Below are 26,196 nucleotides of genomic sequence, written 5' to 3'. Positions count from 1 at the left end.
GACCTTCAGTCTTTAACACAAATCAACCCACAGCACAGTTGGGATTTTTTACAATTATTTATTGGCAAAGCAGAGAATTTCACAATGCACAGAGCACAACAAAACCAACCTGTGGTTCTCCTGGTGATGCCAGAAACGATGAACCAGCTCGAACCTGTTGCCACAACGGAACAAAACCAAACCTGAAGGAAAAGACTGTTGCGATGAAGCTGCCCCCTCCACAAACCCAAAACCGGGGGTCAGCAATACTCCACTGTTCAGCGCCTGGTTTACCCGACACCACCATGATTTTAGTGACATTGTGTCAAGGAATTTCAGCTGCTGTCATGGACTTGGGATCTGTACCAAATCAAAATCACTATAGACCTCCAAGAAGAGAATAGTCTGGACGCTGCTGACCAAGGGTGGAGAGGGCTTTGCTTCAGGACCCCAATGCCCACCTTGTAAAGGATTAAATCCTCATCTCCTAGAGGGGTAAGTGCTTGTTCGAGCAATACGCAGTGATTTCTGAGCTTGTGCTGAATGGTGATGCATAGGGCCATGGGATGCACTAACAGTTTCAAGCGGATTGAGGAAGCAAACTCGGTGCCCTGACTACTGAAACAGGAATAAACAATGGTTTGAACATGATGTTCCTTCCAGAGCACGAAGCAGTTATATGAGGTCAACGATGCCTGGATGAGGCTAAACTTTCTCTGCCCTGGCGTGCTGGATTTTTGAATATACGTGAGGGAAGGCATCTTAAGAGGAAAAGCTTTCTGCTCCTTCAAGCTAACATTACTTTTGCTTTACCAACTCTATTTTAATGGAAAAATGAAAAATCTGCCTGTGGTGGGACAATGACCATGTCCAGGGGGAAATGGAATAGCAGTGTGGGCAGAGCAGGGAGCTCTGCAGGTATTTTCTGCTTACTGGTGTGGAGACAGCATCCCCCCCCTTACCCCTTCCAGCGCAGAGCTCGCTGGCTGTAAATTTCTCCAGCGAGTTGCAGAGCTTTACTGCTCCCTCTCTCCGCAAGCAACATAACGCTTTTCTTGAGACAGAGAACAGAAGCGGATGAAGAGCAGCAGGAACACTGGGACAGCCAGACACGCACCCACAGCAGCAGATGCCTGAGGTCTAGCAAAAGGCTCATTGGTTCTGCACCAGTTGAAAAACCTGCCCTTCCTGGCATGTGGAAAAAATCCAGAGAAAAGAACTATCATCTGGAATGCACACCTGGATACTCCAGGGAACAGGGAAAACCCAAATACTTTGGCTTATTTTTTATCATTGATGGACTGAGGATGCGTTGGAGGGTAACAGCACAGCTAACATCAGAACAAACTGCACCCCAGTTCTTCAGTGGTGTATTCTCGTTTGCTGTAACGCGATGGGTTTGTGGGAACGATTCCTCCTGCTCATTGAGAGATCGGCAAGGTGGAGCCACCATGCCGGTGACTTCAAATGATTGTCACTTACTCACTAAACTGAAATCCATCAAGACCTTAGCTTCTTCACTTTCAGCACCACGTGTCCAGTCCCCCCAGGGAACTGGTACTCGCTTTTCTGGGGGAGCATCTGGGTCAGGACCCACCTTACACTTGTGTGGAAAAACCAGAACGGGAGAAGAGACCGAAGTATGCCACGTTTACATTGCAACATCAGCTCTTCTTAGTTCTGAATGCATGAGACCATGTGTCAGATGTTTTCCCTCCTCGAACAACACGAACAAAAAAGCCAAGACACCCAGTTGCTTTCTACATGTGACATACCGGAAAAACCACAAGCTTCTGGACTCCAGGTTTTTTTCTGGGGGAATGTTTCATTGCAAAAGGCTTTTTTTTTTTTTTTTTTAAATGTACTATATGATTTGCAAAAGGTGGCTGCACTGACTAGGTACTATGCATTAGGTTATTTCCTCTCTTCCCTCCACCTTCCATTGTGAAAGGAAATTCAAACCATTTGACTTTTCAGATATTTTCCCCTAGAAAGAATAATTAATATTAAACTGAATCAGCTTTGCAGCCCATTTTATACCCAGCACCCCCAGCAGTAAGTGAGGAGCAAGTTCTGAGACACAGAAGACCTTACTATAGCACAGCCGACAGTAGATGCTGGTGTCAGAATCAAGGCACCCTACTTGAGTAACAAGGATGGATTTTGCCAAAATAGCCTTGAAATGATACTTAAACATCCCCTAAACGCTAGTAAAACAAGACACAGCCATGCAGCAAAGCACAGAAAACATGACATGATTTCATGCCCAGGCCTAAGTTATCCCTGGGTTTTCTACAAGCCTGGGAAAGGTTTTATTTGCCAAAGTTGAGTGAAAATTTTCTAGGGCACCAGAAGGTGGGCCAGGCTTCTGGGCTCAATCAGAAATTAACTCCTGTTTCATCAATGTGGTAGCATGTTGAAAACATGGGGAGAAGATGCTTAGATGTAGTTTTCCTGAAATCAAGTGAGATACAGAACAATTACCTGGCCAGCAATCAGAAAACTAAACCTATTAAGTGGCTTTGGAAAATGCCACAGAGCGACTGAGATGGTGGGAAGTATTCCCTCCACAGCCACCTTTTCCAGCTCTTAAAACCGTTTCTCCAGAAACAGTTACAGATGTAGCTCTTGATTGCAAATACGAGACCAGAAATTCCCACAGGAGTGGGATCAGGATTCCCTTTGCTGAGAGGGAATTGCTTCTGTTCACCGTCTTACACGACTGCTCTAGCAGCAATGAGACTTGGAAAAGTCAAGCCTGTATTTGTACGTGTTTGCGCACATCAGTGCACGTGAAAGGAATTAGTACATTTAAATACCTTCGCTTGTTTAAGTGGGCTTGCAAATACTCAGCAGCAGTGAGTACAATTTAAGGGTCTTTACTGATATAAGACCATTTATAAAAACATCACCGGTGATGTTTTTTCAGGCATAAAGAGTCCACCTCCTATTTTCTTCCAGTTGACTCAGACACTTCTTCCCAGATTGATGTGAAACGCTTGGACAATGCACATCCGTAAACTTCCTAAAGGGTGTGCATTTGGTTACTGATTTGGAAAATAACTGCATTTTAAAGGTCAAGAAACAGTGTTCAGGCACCGTTCTTCTTGATGGCTGAATTCAAAGTCTGAATGTGCTTTGCATCACAGATGGAAAAAGATATTAAGAGCTCTCTCTGCTTTCCTTTGGGTTTTCATGCCTCCAGACAGATCTGTAAAATTACCTTCAGTAAAAACAAGGTTTGCATCCTGTGATGTGCCAAAGGCATGACGGCCCGCTCCAATGTTTCTCTAGCAAAGCTGTTTCAACTGGAAGTCTGCCTTCTACTTCATGTTCACAAGCATAGAACTAACACCCCAACCCTTGGCTGGTTGTTAGAGGTGCAAGCGTTATGTTTATGAGCTAAAAAGAAGGTTGAAAGGCTGCAGAAAAACTTCCTATGGAAAAAGAAGTGTCTGCAATAAGCATGGTTGGCATTGGTGGGGTAAAGATGTGCTACGTGTAACACAGCTGAAGTTATACAAAACAGACTCAGTGACCAGATGTGACAATAACACTCACCCAAACTGAGCTGGTCCGTATTTGGGGAAGATTTAGGTTTTAAAAGTAGACTTGGAAAAATGTACAGTAAAGGGCCTAAGTGTTTGTCTTGCTGTCTGAATAACCGCCACACTGTTTAACCCTGATCATCTGCCTCCGGCGCAGACACCAGAACGGAGCACAGTAGCATCTAGGAATCCAGGAGAAAGCAGCTTGGTTTAGCAGCTGCCACCAAGACCCAAGAGCTGGTGTGACCACTGTGCCTGTCTGGAGCTCCGATTATTGGTATACCTCATTTCCCCCCCCCTCCCCTTTTTCTCTTTTTTTTTTTTTTTAAGAACCAGAGGTTAGTGCACTCTACCACATTCAGGTTATTTTTTGTTGTAACTGTGCAATGGAGAGCAATTATATGGGGTGTGCATTTACCACCTGCTCCCATGCTGGCTCCTGCGAGCCCAACCTCCGCTTCGTTTAGCACTTGCACTATTGATTGCCGAGCTAAAGGGCAAGGGAAGCAAGAGGCCAGAGTGCTTCTCTGGAAGGAGGGATGATTCGGCTGGACAGTAGGTACCCCCTTTCATCTCTCCTGTTAAAAAGCATGTAGATAAACGGGGCTCCAAAGGCTGCCCCCCTTAGCCCGACACAGGGGGGTGTTTGCAGTCCTGCTCCCCCAACAGTCCTCCCCTCCCACAAAGGGCTGGCAAGGAGGCGAGCATCTCTGATGCGCCAAGCTGAGGACAGTGCTGCTGCTCTTGGAGGGGCACTAAACCCTCACTAAAGCATTTGCCTGTAGTGCAGATGGAGAGGGAGCCTCAGAAGCAGGCAGAAAGGGTGTCCCTCCAGCAGGAGGACAGGTATTGAACATTGATCTGATTTCCTAACAGGGTCGCCGTCTGTATGTATCTGCTAGATCCCAGCACTCGCTAAAAAAAGGGAACTTTGTCCTAACACTTGCAGTGAGAACCGTGAAGCAATGCTTGATGTCAGAGGGCCTCGGGACGGAGCAGCACTCCCCTCCTTGTACCCAACTAGCCAGGGACCCTGGCAGCGGATGCCTCTTGAATGTTAGCACTTTGAAGTTGGTGGCCTTGTTTTCTTAAAAGGGCTTGATCTTTTCATGCAGTTAAAACTAAATAATCTTCCCCATCATGTTGTCCTACTCCCCACCTCAAAATTAAGCTATGAACAAGCACCTGGACCATTTAAGATATTATCCAGGCCTCAAGAATCTGTCATTAATCTCGGAAGTTTATACCTCAAATGTAAAAACATACACATCTGTCTTAGCAACAACACTTGGTAAAGTAGCAGCTCCAAGTCTGAATAGAAGTTTGTCCTTGAATTTGATTACTAACAGCACCAGGAAGAAAAAAAACGAAACCAAGCACACAGAGAAAAGCACCAATGAGTTTTTTAGAAGCATCCAAACTGAAGCATTCATCCTATCAAAAAATTCAGAATTTATATTCCCAAACAAGACACGTGAGGGATTTTACCTATACCTTACAAATCTTTAAACACAGCCTATGCCTTTTAAATTGCATTAGACCCCTAAAAAGTACGAGGGGGCATAAAAGGGTCCAAGATCATTAAAGGTAGGAGGCAATGAGAGATGCACCCAGAACAACTCAAGCCAGCCAGTCTTTTCTAACCATAGCCCTTCTTCTCCAGGAAGCTGCTTCAGAAGGCTAAAACGAGTATCTTGACAGGGGTGCATCATACGAAAGCGATACAACCAAGCAAGGACACAGAAATCTATGCTACTTCACATTTTCCATCCTAAAGTCCCCAACAAGTTGCACTGAAAAGAATTACCTAAACCAAGAGAGTCCCATTAGATTGGGAAGTTGTCAGAACTCCATTAGCCACAAGTTAATTGCTACTATGAGCTTAGCCTTCAGTCTCTAATGAAAAAGGTAGCAGACATCTCACCACAAGTGGCACACGTCAACCTTAACATCCTTCTGTGTGCATCCATTACCTAAGGGAGAGTTAGGTGCAGAACTCATACAGGACTGACGAACTCACCCTGGGTAGCTTTGTACTTTTGGAAGCCAGGATGTGATCACATTAGTGAACCAACTTGGCTGCCCTCACTAGCCCACTCGTATTTTGTGATAAACTTTGCTTTGATGACAGATTCATAAGTTTAACAACTCCACCTTAAAACAAATGCCGCAGAGGGGTGAACGAGGGGGTCCTTTAAGCCCCAGTTCCACGTTCAAGACAAGGGGATGGGCTTGTGATGGATGCTTGAGAATGGTAATAGATTTAAAAAAAGCAAATGGCAATTTTATACCTGTGTTATGTAATGTTTTATATGTGTGTGGTATTTCTTAATGTAAAACTCTTGTATTTTTGTGGTTTATATGCAGCAGGACTGATGGCTGTGAGGGTGCACGCTATTTTGTAAAATATTCTTAGCCAGTTTTCCCAAGGAGGAAAAAACTGAAGTATTCACATTTTCATTGGCTTGTACCTGCATGTACAGTATTGGGGCAGCAAGTGAAGATGATTAAAGCCAGCTTGAAAACTTTTTTCTGCGCTTGAGTTGAGCTTCTCAAAACATCCAGCCCAAAATGAAAAAAAGCCAACCCTCCCCCACCACCAAACCAGATATGCTGGGGAGGAGGGGAAGAGGAAGAAACCCTCTTTTTTCTGAGAAGAGCAGGTTTTGACTTGAGGAAAAAAAAATACCGTAATTAATATGCAAGCAGAGTACCATCAACTCAAGGCTCATACAATTAGCTGAGCTCTCTCCCCTGCAGCTGCACATAGCCACCCACAAGCCTAAGGAAAACTGGCCTTCATATCTGTTCTTTAGACAACTCCTAAATGCCCCAGCCTGTTACCACTTTTTGTAAAAGCTTGTAAATTTACCCTTTGGGTAGGCCTTGGTCAGGTTTCATTGAACATTAGTGTAAAGCTGCAGTCCTAATAATTTAAGTTCTCCCTGCAGCCACAGCTGCAGGAATGCTGCGTTTACCCACACCCCTAAGCTGTGAGTCTCTCTTGTATATAAAAGTGTCAACTGACCTGATTCTGCCTCACTGAGCCTGGTTCTTTGTGTGCCGATAGTCCTTAGCTTTCAGGCAAACGCTATTCTCACCTGACATTTGGGACACAGCCCTGCACCAAAGCAGATGGAGTTGGTCTGATTTGGATGAAAGGCTCCAAATCCCCACACCTGAAGTGAACAACTCACACCAACAGCAGCAGTGTTTAACACAATCTGTTACACTGCTTAAAAACAAGATAAGTCAGTTGAGGTTTCACTGCAATATTTTATTTGGGAATTTACATATACACAGGATAAAGTAGACCACAGAAGTCTGACTTCTTGCTCACGCTGATGAGTTTAAGCAGTTGTGTTCTACTGAAGATGAGAAAAGAAATCTGACCCACCCACTTCTTATGCCTAGATTAAAATGTCAAAAGCTAGCCAGAAACGGGTACCAGGATTACACAGGAACAAAAAAATATGAAAAAAGTATAAATTAGGATGTCATAGTCATTTTAAAAGTGTAAGAAAACTTGCAGTGGGCTCTCAGCCCTTGATAAGTTAACTCTCAGTTAGATTGTTAAAAGTTAAATACATCAATACCACACATTAGACAGAAAAGCCACTCTGAAGTGCAAGTTTCACATTCCAAACAGCTTGCCCCCACACTGTGCGAGAATCCTGCTTGCTCACGGGGGGAGGGAGAGGGGTCTTCAAAATGACTTTGGTTCCAATGAGGGTTGGCGAGCCAAGCACAGCGAGGCCTCAGCTCCAGAGAACTCCACTCAAGGGAAGAGGTAGCAAGGCTTGCTTGCCCCTGGGCTTGGGTTAAAATCCAGTTCCTCAGCACCAAACAATGTTTCCACCCCTCCACTAACTAAAACCCCTACTAATACTAGAGTTTAAGTGATTCTTAAAAGGCCTGACATTACAGGCAGTATTAAGCACAGATTTCCCAAGTTCCTCAGTCACACCTCTGCTAAGATACCCAGCAGGACATTAAGTGCTACCCAGAAGCATTAGTGGAGGTTTGTGCAAGGAGGGGGTCCACCCCAGAAGTGTGCATTGACTGTGCTAAATACAGGGGAGCTCATGTTCTGATCACTGAGGTTTCACCATGTCTGACAGTGAAAAAAGGCAGAGATGGGTCTCAGTTATGGAAAGAGGTTCAGGCTGGGCAGCCAGCCAGAAAGAAAAACCCTGAATGTCTCATGGAGCAGTTTTGAAGAACAGAACAGAAGGCAAAAATGGTCACAATGCAAGGGATCATTTCCACATTGGAGTGCTGAGGGACTGATTGCTTCCCTGGGCACCTCCTCCACCCATTGACTGTCCATATCCCATCATGCCGTTAGCTCCATAGAAGTTCATCCCAGCCATCTGCTGGGTCATCTGCAACGGGGAGAGGGGAGAAGTCAAGGCTACGTCAAAGAGACTGCCAGCCCACAGCAGTCAAAGGTAAAACTCTGGCTCCCCAACATATTACAGGCTTAAACAAGTTCTAAAGAGTTACGGTGAACAGAAGTCACTGGCTTCTCAGGTGTATGCCCATCTAGCAAGCTGAGGAAGTTTTCCTTTTAGCTGATGTTGCACTCATTTTTGTTTTCCACCGAGCACTGAGACCTCTGAACAACCTACTCCTTTGTGATCCCTCAGTTCGCCTGCAGTGTCAGCAGACCTCACCCAACCCCAGGAGCCAGGCTATAAAAGCACTGAAGTCTTCCACTCACAGGCTAGGTTTAACTGCATGTGCCTCCCCTGCCCTCCACCCACCTTTGGGTCAGCAGAAGATCACACCTCACCTGAGCGATGTTCCACTGAAGCTGCTGTGCTGGCTGCACACCATAGACAGGCTGGGGAACTGCTGCCATGCCAGCTACGTAGCCAGCTTGCTGTGCAGCCATCATCCCATTGGGGACACCAATGACAGCTGCCTGCACATTACCCACATATCCAGCTGGTATGGCCATGGGAGTCACCACCCCTGCAGCTCCTGGCTGGGCCATCATTCCCACTGATGGTGCCATCATGCCTCCCATCATGCTGCTGGAGGGGGCTACTCCTGGAAAGCTGGTATATGCTGCCGCAGGATATGCCATCTGAGCTGGGGCCATGAACATTGCTCCTAGGAAAAGGCAGAGAAGCAGTGAAGGGAAGAACTGCTGCATTCATTGTCAGGGGCTGAAATGCTGACCCTCAAATCAGACACTACCACACCATTCACTTGGCCATCACATCCAGACTAAGCTGCTCATTATGCTACTCACCAGTTCTCAAGAAGGACCACCTACATTCCCACATCTTTGCTTGTCAGCTATCAGGACACCCCACCCACTCTGAATTAGTGTACTGCCATTCAACAGCTCTATTCTGAGATCTGTTACCTTGTGCAGGCAGCTGAGGTGTTTGAGAGCCGTACAAGGACAGGATAGAGTCTTTAGAGAGCTGCTTCTTCCCCACTTCCTCCCCTTTGCCTCCTGGCTCAGGGAAGAGATTCAGGTTTTCGGGAACAGAACCAGCACTTCCAGACGTCGGCATAGAGCCAGTGACCTGAGACAGAGACAGCACAAGTGCAACAGCTGCATTCAGCACTAGGGGAAGACACAGATCATCATCTCATTCAAGCATCCAATTAGGCTTTGTCAGGCACTGATGTTCCCCACTTACCTTCCTGGAGTCAGAGTTTGATCCCACCGATGCGAAAAGATCAAGATCCTTCTCTAAGCTGCTAGGCCTGCCATTTGTAACGGTGGTTGTCACAGGAGCATCTGGGAGAGACAAAGCTGTGATGGATGTTCACGCAGATGGCCTCAGGCTGAGGGGCAGCCTCCTTGCCCATTTTGCAGTTTGCACATATGCCACTCAACCCAGTGACCTGACCTGTAACCTACTTTAGACAACACATATTGCCAGCTCTTTCCTCGACCTTCTGGTGCTGAGAAGGAACTGGCTCAGGACCAAAGAAGTGTGCTGCACCATATCTGTCCTATTAACCTCAGAGTAGCCAGGAGCCACACTGTGTCTGGAGACCACTATAGCTGCTCCTGTTATACTACTATAGGCACAACCACTGCACCACCATAAAGGAAAAACATAAGGAAAACCATTTCTGCTACAGTGCTGAGCACTGTGCTTGAGTTGCACTGGAGTAGTTTAAGCAAAACACTCTGGTATTCCTACCAGCTATTGTTCACCTGACATGGAAAATAAGTACTAAAAGCTCATCATATTCACAAGATCAAAGGTGGTGGATAGGGTCATTGTAACAAGCGCAGTAAGGCTGGAAAGGCTCTTACCAAGTCCTAGCAAGTCCATTACTGGTTCAGTAGATTTAGGAGAACTTTTTCTAGACTGCTGCGTTTCTTCTTTCTTTTGAGGCTAGGGAAAAAGAACACCAGAAGTCTTGTTCAAATTTTGGTTTTACTCCGATACATTAGAGGCTTTAATGAGAGATTAACCCTTAAAATCCTTTTTTCCAGTGGACTTAAGTGCTTCCAAAGTGAACAGAATTTCAGAGCGAGTATTACATGGTTGTTTTATTGTCCCATTATGTCGGAACCCACTGTCAAATTCAAGCATGCTCTAAACTAGGAAAAAAAGTAGCTGCTCAAGCTGGAAAGCTAAGCAGGGAGTAGCTGGATTCCAATCTGCTCTCCATTGCAAGGCAGAACACATCTGCTTAGTATCTGGTTGAGCAGAGAAAAACAAGCTACCACCATCACTGTGACTCAATGCATCCACTGCTATGACTGAGGCCAGAAAAAATGCTTCCATATCAAGCTGGATTACCTCTGTTCTGCTTGAGAGAAGTCTTTACAATTGATCCATGACCATGTCTTTTGGTCTTACCATTTTCACCTTCTCAAAGATGATAGGTTCCAGTTTTCTTTCTGATACTGTCTCATTACTCCTTTTCCATTTGTCATCCTTTTCTTTCTGCAAGGAAAAAAACCCACTGACATGAGAATCAAAACTCATGTCATCATATGAAGAGAAAGTTCATACAGAGCTTTACACGATGCCATTACTGATCTAAAAAACCTCGAAGATACAGCTAAAGACCTATATTTGAATCTAGTCCTGCTTTGAGCAAGGAGTTGGACAAGATGGCCTTCAAAGGTCCCCTCCAATTTAAATTCCTTCTACAGAATGACTGAAGGCAATCAGCCTTGGGGAAGAGATTAGTCACTAATACAGGAAACGTTTAAACTGTCTATTTTCATAAAGTCACTGCTTACTCATAAGACAGACATACACTTATATGTTAACATGTATTCAAGCTTCCATAGAAGTGATTACAAACTAACCCTAAATGCATTGATGTCAATACTTCGGTCCATGTATTTCTTCTTTTCATATTTATCCCGAATGAAGCTCTCCACAGCTCTGCAAGCAGCTTGTTAAAGACAAATGATTCAAGAATAGAAGACTTACGTATATTATTTGACATGTGGATACAAGGTACAAGCTGTAACTAAACTAATGACTGTTTAAAAGAGCATTTCCAGCAGTAACTTTCTTAAAATAATTTAGTGTTGGATCCAACTACTTTAGCTACTCAACTTTTGCCCTTGGGTTATTCCAAGCATGATGGTGCTATAAGAGGTACATTAAATCAGGGCTTAAATTCCTAGTGTATTCTCTTCACTGATGTATATTTACTTCAACCATCGCTCACATACAAAAACACCTCAGCCACCAGCTTAAGACAAAAATGATGGCAGAGAGATGCTCCTGTGTTTCTTTAGGTTCACATCACTATACCCCTGTTGCACCTGGCATCTAGAAACCCTCCTGTAAGGTAAAAGTTACAGCTTAATTTTTCAGAAGTGTTAAACCTTTTTATCTGTCTCTACTAAGAATTTGAAATGCTCAGAACTTTTGAAAGTCAACCCTCCTATTTGCCACAGACTCTAAAGTGCATCTCATGCAATAGCTTCAGGTTGTAACATTTGAGTTCCAGTTCTCCACCCTTATAGCTCAGAAGCAATCCTTTTAGCTTTCTTCTGCTTTGTTCTGTAAGCAAGCAACCTGTGGGTGAAGCAACGCTTATAGGGTGCCCAGCTAGGAACTCATTCTCACAGCTGATGCCCAGGCACATGAAGCTAAACTCCTATGCAAGGAGTGCAGCTACAAAGCAACAAGATGAAAAGGCTCTATGTTTCCCCAGCAGCAAAGGAAGAAAGGATGCTGATCTGTTTGAGGTCGCCTGAAGTTCTCTGGCAGGTAGGCTTCATAAAGACGATTTGCTTTTCCATTTCCCATCTCTTGCATGCACTGCAATTCAAAAGAATTCTTGAACCGTTTGTTTCACAGACATTAAAGCTCTCACACATACTAGCATGCCAGGCTACCAAGCAAGAGTCTATGCGTGTTAACTAGAAGGCACGTGTAGACTTTTGAAGTCTGTTCTGTACCTGAAAGCTACTCTTCAGGCTTTTGGTGCAAGCCTACTGCCTACGAATCCCTGATGCAGTTGCTATGATCCCCCTCCTGCCCAATACAATTACCCAATCCTAAGCACCACAGCACAATATTTATTCAAAGACAAGATAAATACCACATTAGCAATCTAAAGTTGAGGTGGACAGCAGCTCCAACTCCAGTCAACAGCAGCCTTTGGCAATTTTACAGAAACTTGCAGAGCATTTGTCTACCCTCTGATGTTTGCTGAGCCTGAAATTATGACATCTCCCCTCCCAATCTAACCTAGCTTGATATCTTCTTCCTGCTTCACTTCCCACATCTTTGCCATATTCAGACTTTGTTTACTTCCAAGTTTACGAAGCCCCACTAACAGAACAACACTGTTCATGTTTCGTTTGCGTTACCTGTATCTGTTCTTGTGTCCACTGGTCAAGATTGACAGATTTCACTCTGGATATGTGAACTCCTAGGTTCCTGTGGATCCCAGCACAACGAATACAGATGAATACACCGATATTCCAGGATGCCCATCGTGGACCTGCAAAGAGATAGAAGCATTTCACACCATCCAGTCAACCTGTAGTTGCCTTGAGCAACTGAGAAACTGTACCAAGTGAACTGGGACTGAGGTGTTTACATTTTCACCCAGATGAGAAATTGGAATTAGACATCAGCAGGATGTTTAAAGGTTGTCTACCAATCATTATACTTAAATCTAGTATTTTATTTCCTCTCTCTTCCATTTTGACAGCTCTATGCAAGACAAACAACTCTAAGAGGAAGAGGGAATAAAATAGGCATTCAAACCACCCAAGACACTACAAACCCTCTGATTTCATCTTGCTTGAAGCGATGTAACAGTCATGTCACGATAAGTCTGTGTTCCTGCTTTAGCAATGGAGAATCTTTCTCTGATAACCTTATTGCAGTGGAGTCGCCTCCAGAATATTCACTACTGCTCTAGGAAGAGCAGCATAATACTCAGCATTTGACAAACAGACTGCATCATCAAATCTTCTCAGTCTTATGCAGGAAGCTACAGCTGAGTAAGGAGAGCAGCACAGACAAAGCCCAGTACTTTGGCCACCAAAAACGCAGAGCCAGGGGCAGAACCCAGGTTGCAATCCTGGCACAAGACCGATTAACAGTTCACTCCGCAGTTTCTACAGCTCTAATCAGATTCACAGTTTGCATGCAGCTTTCAGACAGGCAGGACAGCTCCAAGGTGTAGAAGGGAGGTCATGCCAGGGGAAAAAAAACCACAAGGGAAAGATTAACAAGCTTAGTTTTACTCACTGCAAACAGATCTCTGAAGGAAACCCAGCAGTGCATTACCAAGGGGACAGAAGAGGTCCACAGGCACTCCCACCACTCGCAGCCCCCCTCCCTGCCAGGACAAACAGACCCTGGCCACTGAAACCCTCAGTCCCGCTGAAGGAAGACCAGCTTCAGAAGTAGTCCTCTGCAGTGCAAGACAAGCAGGTTTTAAAACTAAATCATCTGGCTAGAGCTGCCAGCCAGCCACACAGTTAACGTGGCCAGCTTCCACCATGGGTTGGATATCACTGTCCACGGGTAACTGGCCAAAGTGAAGCCACATCCTGAATAAGGGACTCGATAGCCTCCAATAAAATGTGCTAGCCCTTTTTATAGGCATTACAGGCATTACTGCAGATAAGAGTTATTCTGTCTTTTCTTGCCATAGTTAAAATAGCAAGCCTCAAAGCTAATGAGACTAAGGTGGGAGGGGGAAGAGGGGGAAAGTGTAATTTCAAAGCCCTAAAAAAGCAGCACTGTATTTGACTCTCCTAGATATGCTAGATGGTTGTTAACAGTTTAATTCCTACAGGAAAGTCTAGAGTATCCTGAGGGATTCAGTGCTGCTAATGCAATCAGCAGCTCATGGTGCCTTCCATGGCAAAGGCATGCAATCTCTAACTTACCTCCAATACCTATTCCAGCTAACTCATGTTATGATTTTTCAAGTCTTTATTAAGTCTTCTGTTCTGTCCTGCCATTGCTTTCTGCTTTTTCACTAGAAGAGTGGCCCTTGAGAATGGTATTAATTTAATAAAGCTGATGAAAGTCACCTCCCAGCTTAGGAACAGCTCTTGGTGAAGACCTTAATAGAAGCATATTCTTGCCTATACCTCAGTTCCTTTATCATACCTACCAAAATCTAGGACTGAATGCATCAAAGCAGGGGCCCATACTTTTAGCAGCACCTAAGTATGCCACTTACAAAGTAAGGCATGGGAATAAAAGGCTTGTTCAGTGTTATGCCTGTAGCACACCAAGGTGAAGCCAGGAACCCTGATCCTTCATTTGATTTATTTGTGGAGGTCTCTCTCAGATACACCCTGAAGGCTATAACGTGAGACTGCCAGCAGGATTAAGCATGAGATTCAAGGTTAGATATAAACTCTAGATATATTTAGCCTTTCGAGGACTAAAAGGATTAATAGTCAGCTAGGTACTACATCAGGGCTGTAGTAATCAGCTCACTGGTTTGTCACATGTGCTAGCTCAAGCCACTGCAACCTCCTACCCTGCGATGCCACATAAGAGAATGACTCAGTGGTACAGTCTGTTATACCCAGCCTGCTTTAGTGTTACTTCGTTTGTGATGCAGGATCTGAAACAGCAAGGGCTGAGTACAGGAATAACAGCTGACCATTGCTGCAACTTGCAGATCCCAGCTCTGGAAGACCCCAGTACTGAAGCAGCTTCATTATGCCAGTGAATATTTTAAAAAGTAATACATAGGCTTTCAAAATCATCCTAGCAGCTAGCATTTGGTTTGGCGATAAACACATATTACACAACAAAGGGTAGTTGCCTTCACTGATGCTTATTCCAGCCAGGGTTTAGGCATCCTTGCAGGGCCAGTAAGTGCCATAAGAAAGGCTCCAGATCTACAGACTAAAGGAAATGCCAGAAATTTGGGGATGTGGGGTTGTTTTTGTCCACAGCCTGGAGGAAGATGGTGATCCCAGAAGTTCAGCAGTCTGCTCTCTGACCTGGTGGTGACTCTAGAGCCACACAAGCAGGATATTTGGACAGTTCTCCGAAACGCTGTCTGAAGTCTGCAGCCAGCTCCACAGTTCTGCAAGGGACATGAATTTGACCTCTAGAACTGAGCACCCCATGCTTTTGCAAATAACTAGTAATTTCTTTAGCCTAGTTACACAGCCCTGTATTCTATCAACACTATAATAGAGGAAAAAAAAAAAAGAGGAACAAGATACAGCTACACCCCTCAAGAGTGAAAAGCTACTTTAAGATAAGCAGCTGCACAAGAGAACCACTTGCCTTGACAGCAGTGAAGGGTTGACACGGCAAGGTGGAATACAACAGGGAAAGAGTTGCTGCTTGAATAATCACTGCTGAGCAGACCAGTAGCCTGTTGGCAGCAGTGTGAGGCATATTAAATTTGTCCAGCTGAATAAAACTCCAAATAACTTCACGCTCATTAAAATTATCATTTGGTGCCTTGGGCAGTGAGGAACACTACAGGGTTTCTTTTGTTGAAAGGAAGGGTATCCCAAGCAAGACAGCCTGTCCTAACCAGGCTGCCACCACAGAAGCAGTGGGCCAAAGCCCAGATGTCCTGGTTAGGCTGGGTCAGATGCAACATGCAGAGGCACCAGCCCAAACACACGCTCTTACTAGACCTTCAGCTTTGCTTGTATCTAATGCCCCCAACCATTAAGCTAAACCAACATTTTTACCGTTTCATTTCTTATAAAGCACTTAGTTTTGTGGGCAAGGGGGAATGGGTTTTGATGCAAATGTAAACAAGCCTCCCACTTCCCTCTTTTGAGGCCACAATGAAGGAGCCTGCACTAGAAATCACACAAGAAATTGCCCAGTAAAGATCTGGCTGGCAAGAACTTTGTACAGTCATTTCCTCAGTTTCACATGCCATTTTCAAGGTGACTGACTTGCAGAAAGCCCCAGGTGGTATTTACAGATGTGAGTTCAGTCACACGTTACAGCATTTAACTTCCCGAAAACTAAACCAAGCTGAAGACTGTACAGAAGCTACAGTGACTGAGCATTGACAGAAGGGGCAAAACGCCTTAGTAGAAGTTAAGGGCAAAATTTTTCAGAGAAAAATGATTTTATATCGGTAAGTCGCTTTAGAGACCAACACAGCAGCATTTATCAGCATTGCTAGGGCTGCCGTGGAGCACTATCTTCCCTTGCAGGCTTTGTGCGCACCCTGACACGGACCACTAATTGCTTGCACGAGGGCACGGCACACCACAGGGAGCACTTTACCCTCTGGGTTCAGTGAATCATGGAAACTTACATGCAAAAGGTTTTAGGACAAGGCTAACAGAAACATTTAGCTTGTTAAACCACTAGAAAGAAACATGAAAGAAATTGTTCCTCCCATGAATACTCTCACTAATGTTATAAAACTAGTTCCCTTGAGGCTGGCATCCTCACAGCCACCAGATGGCTTTGGAGCTTAAGGCCTAAATGAAAACTCACCTCCCATATGCAAAACTGGGAATTTGCTGCAATGACAACCAGCATCAGACATGCAAGCCTGATGCTGCAGTCACTTTTGTTTCAGTATTATGGCTAATTTTAACACCCATGGTAAGCAAGTTACTTGGCACTAACCTGAGCTGGGCATAGCTTGTTCTGCTCTGATTAAGCATCTCATGCCCCTGTACATCACCTCATATGGGCACAAATCCTTTCTGGAGAATGCCAACCATCTGCAGGTGAACATCAGATTAAAGAAAATTACAGTTTTTAGTAAGAATCAAAACATATTTAAGAGCCCAGCTATACACTCAGTTCTGGCACAATATTAAGGTTAGATCAGACCACCTTGGGATATATTCCTAGCCTGGCAGCGGTTGCAGGAAGATCACGAGCTTAAAAGCATCTATTGCACAGCCAGTTTTCATTTTAGAAAGCTGCACTGAGTACTTGATTGTATTCCTAAGTGAGGATGCACCACCATCCTGCAGAGACTAAAAAGCTACATGTGAGAAACTCAGCTGCCCAGTCAGTGCTTCCATGAGACAGTTTCACAGCCTGTTTTATATCCCAGCCTGTCAAAATAAATACCACATACCAAGCTGGTCATACCAGCTTAAGTTAGCATCTAAGCTGGACTCATTAATGCCTACAAGGACTGCCTGAGTGATCTGCCCTTACTGAAAAGGCTCCCAATTCCCCTTAAAACCCCAGTGCAGCGTGGCTAGTCCATATCATGTCTTAGTCACACTTGCTGAAAGTTCACACCCTTGAGTGTTTTTAATCAAGGAATCCCTGAGGGATTCACTCTTCACCCTTTATTCAGGCCTTAGATTTTGGCTCAAGCTACTCATGCAAGTTTCTTTGGTAATAACCCTCCAGAAGGCATTTAAAAATAAAACAGAAGTTGGCTGCAAAGCCACTGCTCTTTTGAGAAGGAGGGTCAGGAAAAAATAGATGCTTTCATAGGCAGGAAGGAGAGCACATCGCTATTCAAAGCCTAATGAAATATTCTTAGTGCAAACAATCATTTGACTCGCAGGCTCCCTGCCTGCAAGCACTCCAGCAAAAGCCCAGCTGTAGCAGGGACATGTGCCTGCTCAGCCCATTGATCCCAGCTAACACTGCTACATGTGTTGGACTACAGCATCGTACAACCATCCCCTCTCAGCACGCACAGGGGAAGTGGATGTGGGAAATTCCCCTCAGAGCCGGATAATCCCTGCGAGATGACATTCACATCCTCTTGTACAAGCCTTCACCAGTACTTGGAAATTTCTCATCAAGTCAAAGTTGAAAAGCCCTACTTTTTGCTGAGCCAAATGAGGAAATAGCCAAGTATCCAAGAGTTTCCTTTGACTTGTGGTTTCCTTATTCTGGAAAGAGATTGCTTAATGACTTACTGAAATTCATTCTGCTCATAGAAGAGCTATGACAAAGGCTGTCTTACAAAACAACTTCCTCTGTTCTTTACTGTAGATGTCTGTTCTAGGTAGAATGTTCAGATTAGTTTGGGGAAACAAGGTAAACTCTGCTAGTGAGTAAAAAACAATTAACTCAACTTCAGGATCTCTAAATTACACTATTTAGTTATTAGTACAGGCTAGTTAGTTACGGGCCTGAGCATGCATCCTAATGCAGGTTCGTGGACCTATCTGAGATTTGTGAAGCACTAATACCTGCTGTACCCCCAGATTTAGTACTAGACTAAGCTATTTGCGTAGTTTTCGGGAAGCCATTGGAACCCAGTGAAACAGGGATGCTAAAGCCAAAAAGCTCTGTAGCAAGGGAGTTTGATAAGGATATACGCCTAGTTAAGTAGTTTAGTGGCTCACAATTTCAACTTTATGCCATCCTTTGAAAGATGAAAGGGCTGTTTTCAGGGTTTTTCTTTGGCTTAGTTTTGTGTGGGGTTTTTTTTTCCAGTAAAAGATGGCTGCGGTAATTATAGGCTTTAGCTACTCTTTGCAGGAAAGAGGAAGAACCAGAGGCATCTGTGGGGGTTAAGAACATTGCTTCAGACAATAGCTTGGAGCTTTGCCTTAAAAATCTTCTTGGCTGCATGGGCAGCAACCAGTTTACTGTCTCCTTCCAAACCATAGTGTTTGCTATAGGTAAGGTACCTTACTGGCCAAGTCAGACCAAGCTGATTGGTGCTGGCTCTGTTTCCTCTCAGGAACAGGCTTTGTATCTTCCAGAGTTACCAGAAACACGTAACATTTGGGTGCCTGGTGGCCCTGAAGGCAGCTACACAGCAGCATTTGATCCAACTTTGAGTAATGGTAAGGTTGCAGAAGCAGCCTTCAATGCACTTCTTATCATTGTTACCATCTTGTTCTTTGAAGAAGTGCTGTGATGATACAAACACAGATGGAACAAGGTGGAGGAAATTAAAATAGATGCTGTGAACAGCAGGGTGGGTCCTTCCTGCTGTTTAAGAAAGTGATGTTTATTACTTCAGTAAATAAACTGTGAAAGTGACAATTTCAAACAGATGCTATAATAAGAATCCATGCAAGAGGACTGGTTAACATTACCAATACTGGTGGCAACACAGCCTAAAGATATAAAAATCAGTCAAGTTCCATGATCCACATATTTCCTGCGGTCACTAGGTTTTGACCAAAACTACACACTAGTCAGTCTTAGAAGTTGCTAGGGTAAAGGTAGCCGATTTCAAGAAGGCCTGAATTTCCATGAAATGCAAAAAAAATTAGGTGGTAGGTAAATACCATCCCTCTGCCCAAATACACATGTAAACAGAGCAGCAGGATGGAAACTACCACTACTATTTTACACCATCAAAATTCAACTTAGAATTTCTCCACCATCGAACCCTTACAAGAAGTCTTTAATTCTTCACTGCATGTTAAAAATATTTAGACCCTATCTTCAATCTCATTTGAGTCGTGGAGATATGCAGAAGTCACTGCGTCCTTAAAATAGCTCCTAACAGAGGAAGGAGTATGAGCTCCTGGGCCACTTTTTGCTTGAGAATCTCTTCAATATCTAAAGCTAGACATAAACTATTTTTCACTATCACAGTTACCAAAAAGGACCTGACATACCTAGGGCATAACCTGGCCAGTAAGGAATGGCATGTTTTGCCAAAAATAGAGGTAAGCAGTTTAACAAGGCACCGAAGGTCCGATTGTAGCACAGGTAAATCCAGCTTCGCAGTCAGAGGAGGCTTTGCTTTAAGACAGTTTCTCTTAAAAGCTCAAACTTTGTCCTAGATTTCCTGGGACACATGAAGCAATCACTGCTCTGGATCAACCTGAAGGAGACCAAAGCTATTCTTTATTCTCTAGTTGGTTTTGATAACCTACTTGCATTTTGAAAGATGAACTACCTTAAAACTGCAGAGGCATTTTCTGAAGAGGCTGGCACACAAGATCCTGAGTATGTCTGATACCTTATGTAATTCCTCTGGCAGTTACTATAGGAACAAACTTTTACTAAAGTTGCAGCTATGCTCCGAGAATCACATGGCATTTTTGGGCCCTTAATTTATACCCTCTGCTACACAGCCACTCACCGCACAGGCTCTCCATTTCACAGGTGGGTCGATATAGCTGGTACAGAAGAACAATGCTATTAAAGCTGACATGGTTTGCTGAGATGCCCTCTGCTTGGAGGATTATCTTTGTTATCTATTTCTGGCAGATGTAGAGACATGCATCCATGTATGTGACTCAGAGCTCTGCGTATCTTTTCTTAAAGGGTATCTTCCTACACCTCTTAAGCACAAACCAATTCCAGAGTAAGTCCCCATTGGAAAGGCTGAAGCTTTTTTCCTCACTTGGTGGCTTGAATGGGAAGTCACAACTTACTTCACGCAGGTGTACATAGGGTTAGGCTCACAGCTAGACAGAGCTGTGCTCCCTCCTAGCCAGAGAGTCTTACACCACGGCAGCACTGCTCAGACTTCTCAGGTGAAGATCACTAAGGGGTGAAGCCATTCTCAAAGACAAAGTTAATTTCTGAACTCTTACACTCACTTGAAATTAATACTGCTTTAGGCACAGAACTATTCCTTTCAGACCTGATTTTAGAAGGGTAGAACAGTTTAAAAGCAGAAAAGAAAATGTAGCACTCATTAAGATAACTGCAGAATATTGTGACTGCAGCTAAGAATTAAAATGAGTACACAAGCACATATGCACCCCCTCTGGCAAGCTTCCATTACATAAGACTGAGCTTTCTTTTAAAACCAGATTTTCTAAGGCAAGCTGAGAAGCTTTAGTCCTACCGCTTTGGTTTTTGAAGTCCACTGCAGGCAAACAGTATATGCATCACTACCCACTGCTCAGTTTTCCCATAATGATAATTTCTTCATCACATGCAGTTGTTCTAGGCAGCTATTTAAAAAGTTACTCTTCATATTGCTCTTACTGAAAAGGAAATTCCGCTGCAATTCAATAGTCTGCTGATGGAGGAGTTGAGTCACAACAGATTTTGTTGAATATTAGCAACATGTTTTATATTAATACTAGTTTGGCTGGACTAAACCAACAGTAATAAGCTAACTCCCCCGTTCCATTGGAAGTCATCCTTCCTTAACTACACCTACTCTAGCCCCAAGCTTTTTGTCCTGCTCTTCCTGCTTCCCATCCAATATTTAACCACCTCTTAACAGGTATTTTCAAAGTTCTACCCGTCTTTCAGAAAAGACTGCTCGAAGAATTAGATCTGGGTTTGTGTTGTGTTCGGCAACAAATAGTTTCCCATCTAACCATTAGAGTTAGAAGAAGGGGTTGATTTCAGCATGGAACCCACAGTTCTCACAAGACACAAGGGATGAAGGGAAGAGTCAGACAAATCAGGAGGAGCACAGGGCAACCTTAACTGATGGACAGATAGAGCAGTCCTCGCTGGTGCTCCCTGGGGAGGAGCCTGCCGTTCCGACGTCAACGAAACTGGATCCAAGGAGCCTGTTGGATAGATAGGACTGGAAGAGCAGAGGGGAAGAGTTTGGGAGAAGGAGAGAATCAAATAGAATTAGCTGTACGTTACACAAGTTCAGCACAGAGCTTTAGAGTCAGAAACGCAGAGAAGAATCCAGTTAATGAAAATGTCTTGTGTTGAGTAACGTTTACCTTTTACTGGAAGACCTCTGAACACTTAGGTCAAGTCCAACTTGCACAGATTACACCACATCCCTCCATCTACATTGCAGTTTCAGCCTCCAGACTCATTTTGATGTTCAGCAGCATACCTTCTGACAGATACTCAATACAGTCAGACTGCTTGACACTCACGTTATCTTACACACACAAAACCACAACAGCAACACAGCTGCTCTCAGAAGGCCCTTTGCCACAAGAAATGCACTGGTAGAAGAGATCCCACTCTCACTCATCATCAGTTTCTCTTTTAAGGCGTTTTGTTCAAGCGATTCATACAGCAAAGGTCTTCAAAAGGAGGATTTTGATAATTCATCACTCCAGCTCTTAGTGAAGACAGCCACTCAACCACCTTAGCCATGTTGAGCATTACCAAGGGGAGAGCTGCACCACTGCAGGTGGTGCAGTGCTGCTAGGACTCCATGCTGGATCATTGCTTTTGATCATTAATATTAGTATCACGATAGCATTCAGATCTGCATGTGAAAACCACTGAGATGCGTAACCTTAGCACTTGCAAGGGGAAATCCACTGTTGTTTGTACCTAACATGGCTAGATTATGTCCTGAAAGGCTGCCAAGTTCTGTTTTGATCAAGTATTTAAGTCCCCTCTCACACACACATAAATCTTCTCTCCTAAGCTCCGCTGCCAGAAAGCAGTCTAGCCACGCTCTGCTTTGGCACAGGTTGTACTACTTACTACCTGTCCACCCGCTTGTGATCAGATCACACAGTTACTTTGCACAGAAAGTTTGCAATACAAAGAGGAAGCAGCAGGTGAGATATCTCGCCCAACTTCCTCCAAAACAAGAGCCTCTAACCACTGCAGTGTTTATTGTTGCGGAAGCAAAAACCACCCCGAGCTTACTTTCCCAGTTCCCTTGTCCTTTTTTCCCCTCCAACAGCTTAGACCCAGGACATTAATAGCTGTCTAGGGAAGCCATCAGGCTCATGCTTCTGCAGTTCTCCTTTCAGGCTCATCTGTGTAGCTTACAGAAAAGTTATGCAGAGAAAACACGTGAAGCCATCACTGCCTCCAACAGCTTGTCAGAAGAAATGCCTTGAGAAGAGTCATGTGCCCCACAGAAGTTAACTTGAATCCCAGACATAGGAGGAAAGGAGAATATATTGGAGAAACTGGTTCTCCCCCCTTTTCACACTTAAAGATACAAGTTGGACTAGGAATCACTTGTACGCACTGCCTGATAGGAAGCAAGTAATAACAAGAACAGAGAAGATGACCTTCTCTCTAAGCAATCATCACTTTGATGAGGGCAGAAGAGGTGGAAGATACCCAGCTGTTTACCAGTACGGCATAGCAAACAAGAGCATGCTTGCTATACTGGTCCCAGAGTGCAGGGCCCAACCAGTAGTCAACATCAGAGCTGATGTTCCTCAAAACCAGACTTTTACCCTAACACTGAGAATTTCTGTAGAGCGTGAAATCAAGTGGGTACATACTAGCACTGCAGCTCACACTAACGCGTACTGTAATCTCATTTAGTTCTGTATATAGAAGTGGAAAAAAATACAGTAATGAAACCCAGCAAGTAGCTAGGTCATTGGGAACAGGCATAATGGAAGTGTGGGTGGCATCTGAACAGTCTCTACCTATGTGTCATGCTAGCTTTGAAACGCTCAGATCAAGCAGCAAACCACTACAAAATTCAGTAACTCCAGCATAAAAACAGATGGTCAAAAGCCAGCATTTTATTGTAAAAGTGTCTTCATAGGTGTATGAGCTGCCAGCTTCTTGCTCTGCCTTCAACTTTGTTGAAACTCATGCAAAAATCCTTATGATGTTGAAAGTGAGCTGACAAAGAAGGAAGAAACACCACCTGCCATCATCAACTAACCCCCCCAGCATCATTTACTAACACCGACCAGATTTCAGCTGTGACCTTGGCAAACTACTATTCACAGAACTGTACAGAAGTACACTCTTCACGTGCCACCACTAGCATAGTCAGACTTGCAATCGGCTAAAAACAGAGCAACAATCAGCTGTACAGAAAAGCAGCTACTCTTCCAGGTAGCGCTGGAAATGTTGAGGGAAGCCATCTGGAGCTAGCAAATACCATGTGGCCTCTCATTAGCACAGACTTGCAGAGAGTTTTAGTTATTAAACCATATATCAAATAAAACGTGCTCTTTACTCTGCACAAGTACACCTGGGGCTCATTTCCATACACAAAGCAGAATGTTGCAGTTACTTTCAGTAGCAGTAAGAACATCAGCCCTTTCTTGCCATCGCTGCAAACGAGCTCCAGTGCCTTGCTGGGAGAACACGACACCAAGCCACAGTAACCAAAATGCAGCCCAATATGATGCTTTGACTGGCACCAACTACCAGTCAGATACCTGGCTGAAGAGCCTAGTGCATATACACGCCCTGTGGCCACAAACACCGTATGTTGCCCTCAAGAATGAGATTTCACATCTCCATGAATCTCATTAGTACAGTGGATAATTATTTTGTCAGATAACCCAGTACAGCAGAAGCCTACTCCTCATGACTGATGCAGCCTATCTTCCCAGACTTCCCAGCAGCTTCCAGCTTTAGTGGCAATGCTGAACTGTACACTGACTTTTATGCATAATTAACTGGAATACTGCATTTCCAGAATGTACTATCAACAGGAGATGCTATATAATCACATCAAAACAAGTAACCTGGAACTGTTATGAGAATTTGTTTCCATATTGTGTATATTACTGTCTCATGCCTCAAAAGACAAGATAAGACAGCTATTTTTGCCCTTAGCACTGGCATTAGGAGCCAAGAGATAAGGGATTTGCAAGCGAAAGGAACATTCTGCTCTCCGCCAACAACACCACGTTCAACCTACATGGTCAACTGAAGCCAGTGTGAGCCAAGTCTCAAAACATGCCATCTCCAAGATAAGACAGGTTGTTATGATGAGGTTATTGTGTTTTGGGTTTTTTTGGAGCAGGGCTGAAAACAAACCTTAACTTTCAATGTTGTTCAGCGGTGCTCTCCGCAGTTTTTAGAGGTCATACTGAGGTGACTAAGTCTCCCACTTACAGGTGGGCATAGAAAGACAGCCCCTGTTCTGAGTTTATTGCAGCTACTGGGAAACAACCTTCAAGTTCAGATCTCCAAATCATTATAATAGCTCATTAAAATAGGATTTTAGGTAGGCATGGGCATAACCTTAACGCTTTTGCTACAGGAAAGTAAAGCATTTCACAGTAGCAAGCTACATGAAGGCATCTGCATCACTATGGAACAAGTAACAGTTGTGTAACTAATTTGTTTTCTCTTCTAGAATTCAGACGTTCACATCTGACTTCCTCTCTACACCACTCCTCTCCTTTCTAGGAAAAGTAAGGATCACAACATGCCTTGAAATCAATATTAAGTGGAAAAGGAAGCACAGGACAAAATATGAAATTCCTTCAGTGGTACTTGGTTCTGGGGCTAGGCTACAATTCCTTCCTTTTCCTTACACACTGCACCGTCAAATACTGCTCCTGATTCTCTAGAGATGATCTGCTGCTCACACTACAGCTCCAGTTTACAGGATATTACTCCTCAGCCGGAATGCCCTCCAAAATTACGCAACACCAGCTCTCCAGGTTCCTCTTAATACAAGAGGGACTTGTCCAGAAGAGCAGTCCCCACACGCCATTAAGCATTTTCACACTGACATTTGAGATAAAGCCCCAGCGCAGCCAGAGAGCCGATGAGTTTCCATAAGCAGATCCTGGGCAGTTTTCTACTCGACTCACTTGCCGCCGCTGAACGAGCAAGAGCTGCAGAAGCGGGCTTACGGAGGCACCAGGAGCGGTTTTTCTGACAGGAGCACTGCCAGCACAGCACGGCTGCCGTAACTAACAGTGAGTGAAACTCTGTGGAAGCCAAATCTGGAGCGTTTTTTTGGTTTGGGTTTTTTTTCTTTTTCCAAATACCAAGCACCTGCTCAATCAAAGGGGAAACCACCTCCTGTGCTACGAACCCCCAAACCGCCAAAGCCCCCGCTGCAGCAGCCTTCGGCTCTCCCTGCCAGCTCACGGGGGAGGCTGGGGAGCAGAGCCGTCACCCCCCAAGGCCCAACCGGGCCTGTCCTCCCGGGGGAGCCGGCCCTCCTCCCGCCGCTGCAGCGACCCCCGGGGACCTGCGGGGGGACGGAACGGGACACCAGAGGGTCCCGAGAGCCCACCGCCCCGGCAGCCAGCGGCGGGAGGGTGTGTGTGTGTGTGGGTGGGTGTCAGCGCTCCGCCACACGCCGGTACCGAGGGGGGGGACAACCGAGCCGGTCCGGGCCCACCAGGCCCCGCCGCCCCCCCCCCTCCCGTTCCCTCAACCAGCGCGGCTCGCGGGGAGGCCGCCGGTACCTTTGGCCTGGCAGTCGGCGCAGTACTTGTTCTCCTCCTCCACCAGCAGGCTGGCCAGCACCGCCTGGTACCGGTCCACGTCGCGAACCGACTTGCCCGTCATGGCGCGGCCGGCGCTGCCCGCCCGCGGGTCACGGCGCCGCCGCCGCCTGGGGCACAGCGCCGCTGCCATCTTCCGTCCGGCGGCTGGGGGGCGGGGCAACGAAGGAGGGGAGGAGCCAATAGGGCGCAGCGCCCGCGCTTTAACGCCTCCCCGCCCCTCTC

General features: G+C 44.9%; 1 protein-coding gene across 1 annotated transcript; it reads right to left on the bottom strand.

Annotated features, from left to right (window-relative positions):
• Positions 1–6,787: 6,787 nt before the first annotated feature.
• On the bottom strand, positions 6,788–26,070 carry SMAP2 (small ArfGAP2). The gene is made up of 10 exons (XM_010575999.1): positions 25,933–26,070; positions 12,352–12,485; positions 11,712–11,797; positions 10,828–10,906; positions 10,370–10,456; positions 9,817–9,898; positions 9,188–9,288; positions 8,905–9,070; positions 8,323–8,645; positions 6,788–7,912 (listed from the first exon to the last, which is right to left on the bottom strand). Exons 1-10 carry the CDS (start codon positions 26,033–26,035, stop codon positions 7,787–7,789), a joined length of 1,287 nt encoding a protein of 428 aa, XP_010574301.1. The 5' UTR covers positions 26,036–26,070; the 3' UTR covers positions 6,788–7,786.
• Between the last annotated feature and the right edge of the window lie 126 nt (positions 26,071–26,196).

This window comes from Haliaeetus leucocephalus, unplaced genomic scaffold, assembly GCF_000737465.1.
Source record: "Haliaeetus leucocephalus isolate CR32 unplaced genomic scaffold, Haliaeetus_leucocephalus-4.0 Scaffold517, whole genome shotgun sequence".
Classification (NCBI taxonomy): domain Eukaryota; kingdom Metazoa; phylum Chordata; class Aves; order Accipitriformes; family Accipitridae; genus Haliaeetus; species Haliaeetus leucocephalus.
Note: the sequence above shows the minus strand (reverse complement) of the source record. Positions and strands in the feature narration are given on the sequence as shown.

Excerpts from the sequence above, each read along its gene's own strand:
- SMAP2 (XM_010575999.1), bottom strand. The coding sequence starts at position 26,035 with ATGACGGGCAAGTCGGTTCGCGACGTGGACCGGTACCAGGCGGTGCTG. Across the intron at positions 11,798-12,351 it reads GGACACAAGAACAGATACAG|TGCATGCAAGAGATGGGAAA; the intron begins GTAACGCAAACG and ends TTTGAATTGCAG. Across the intron at positions 9,071-9,187 it reads CAAACTCTGACTCCAGGAAG|GTCACTGGCTCTATGCCGAC; the intron begins GTAAGTGGGGAA and ends TCTCTGTCTCAG.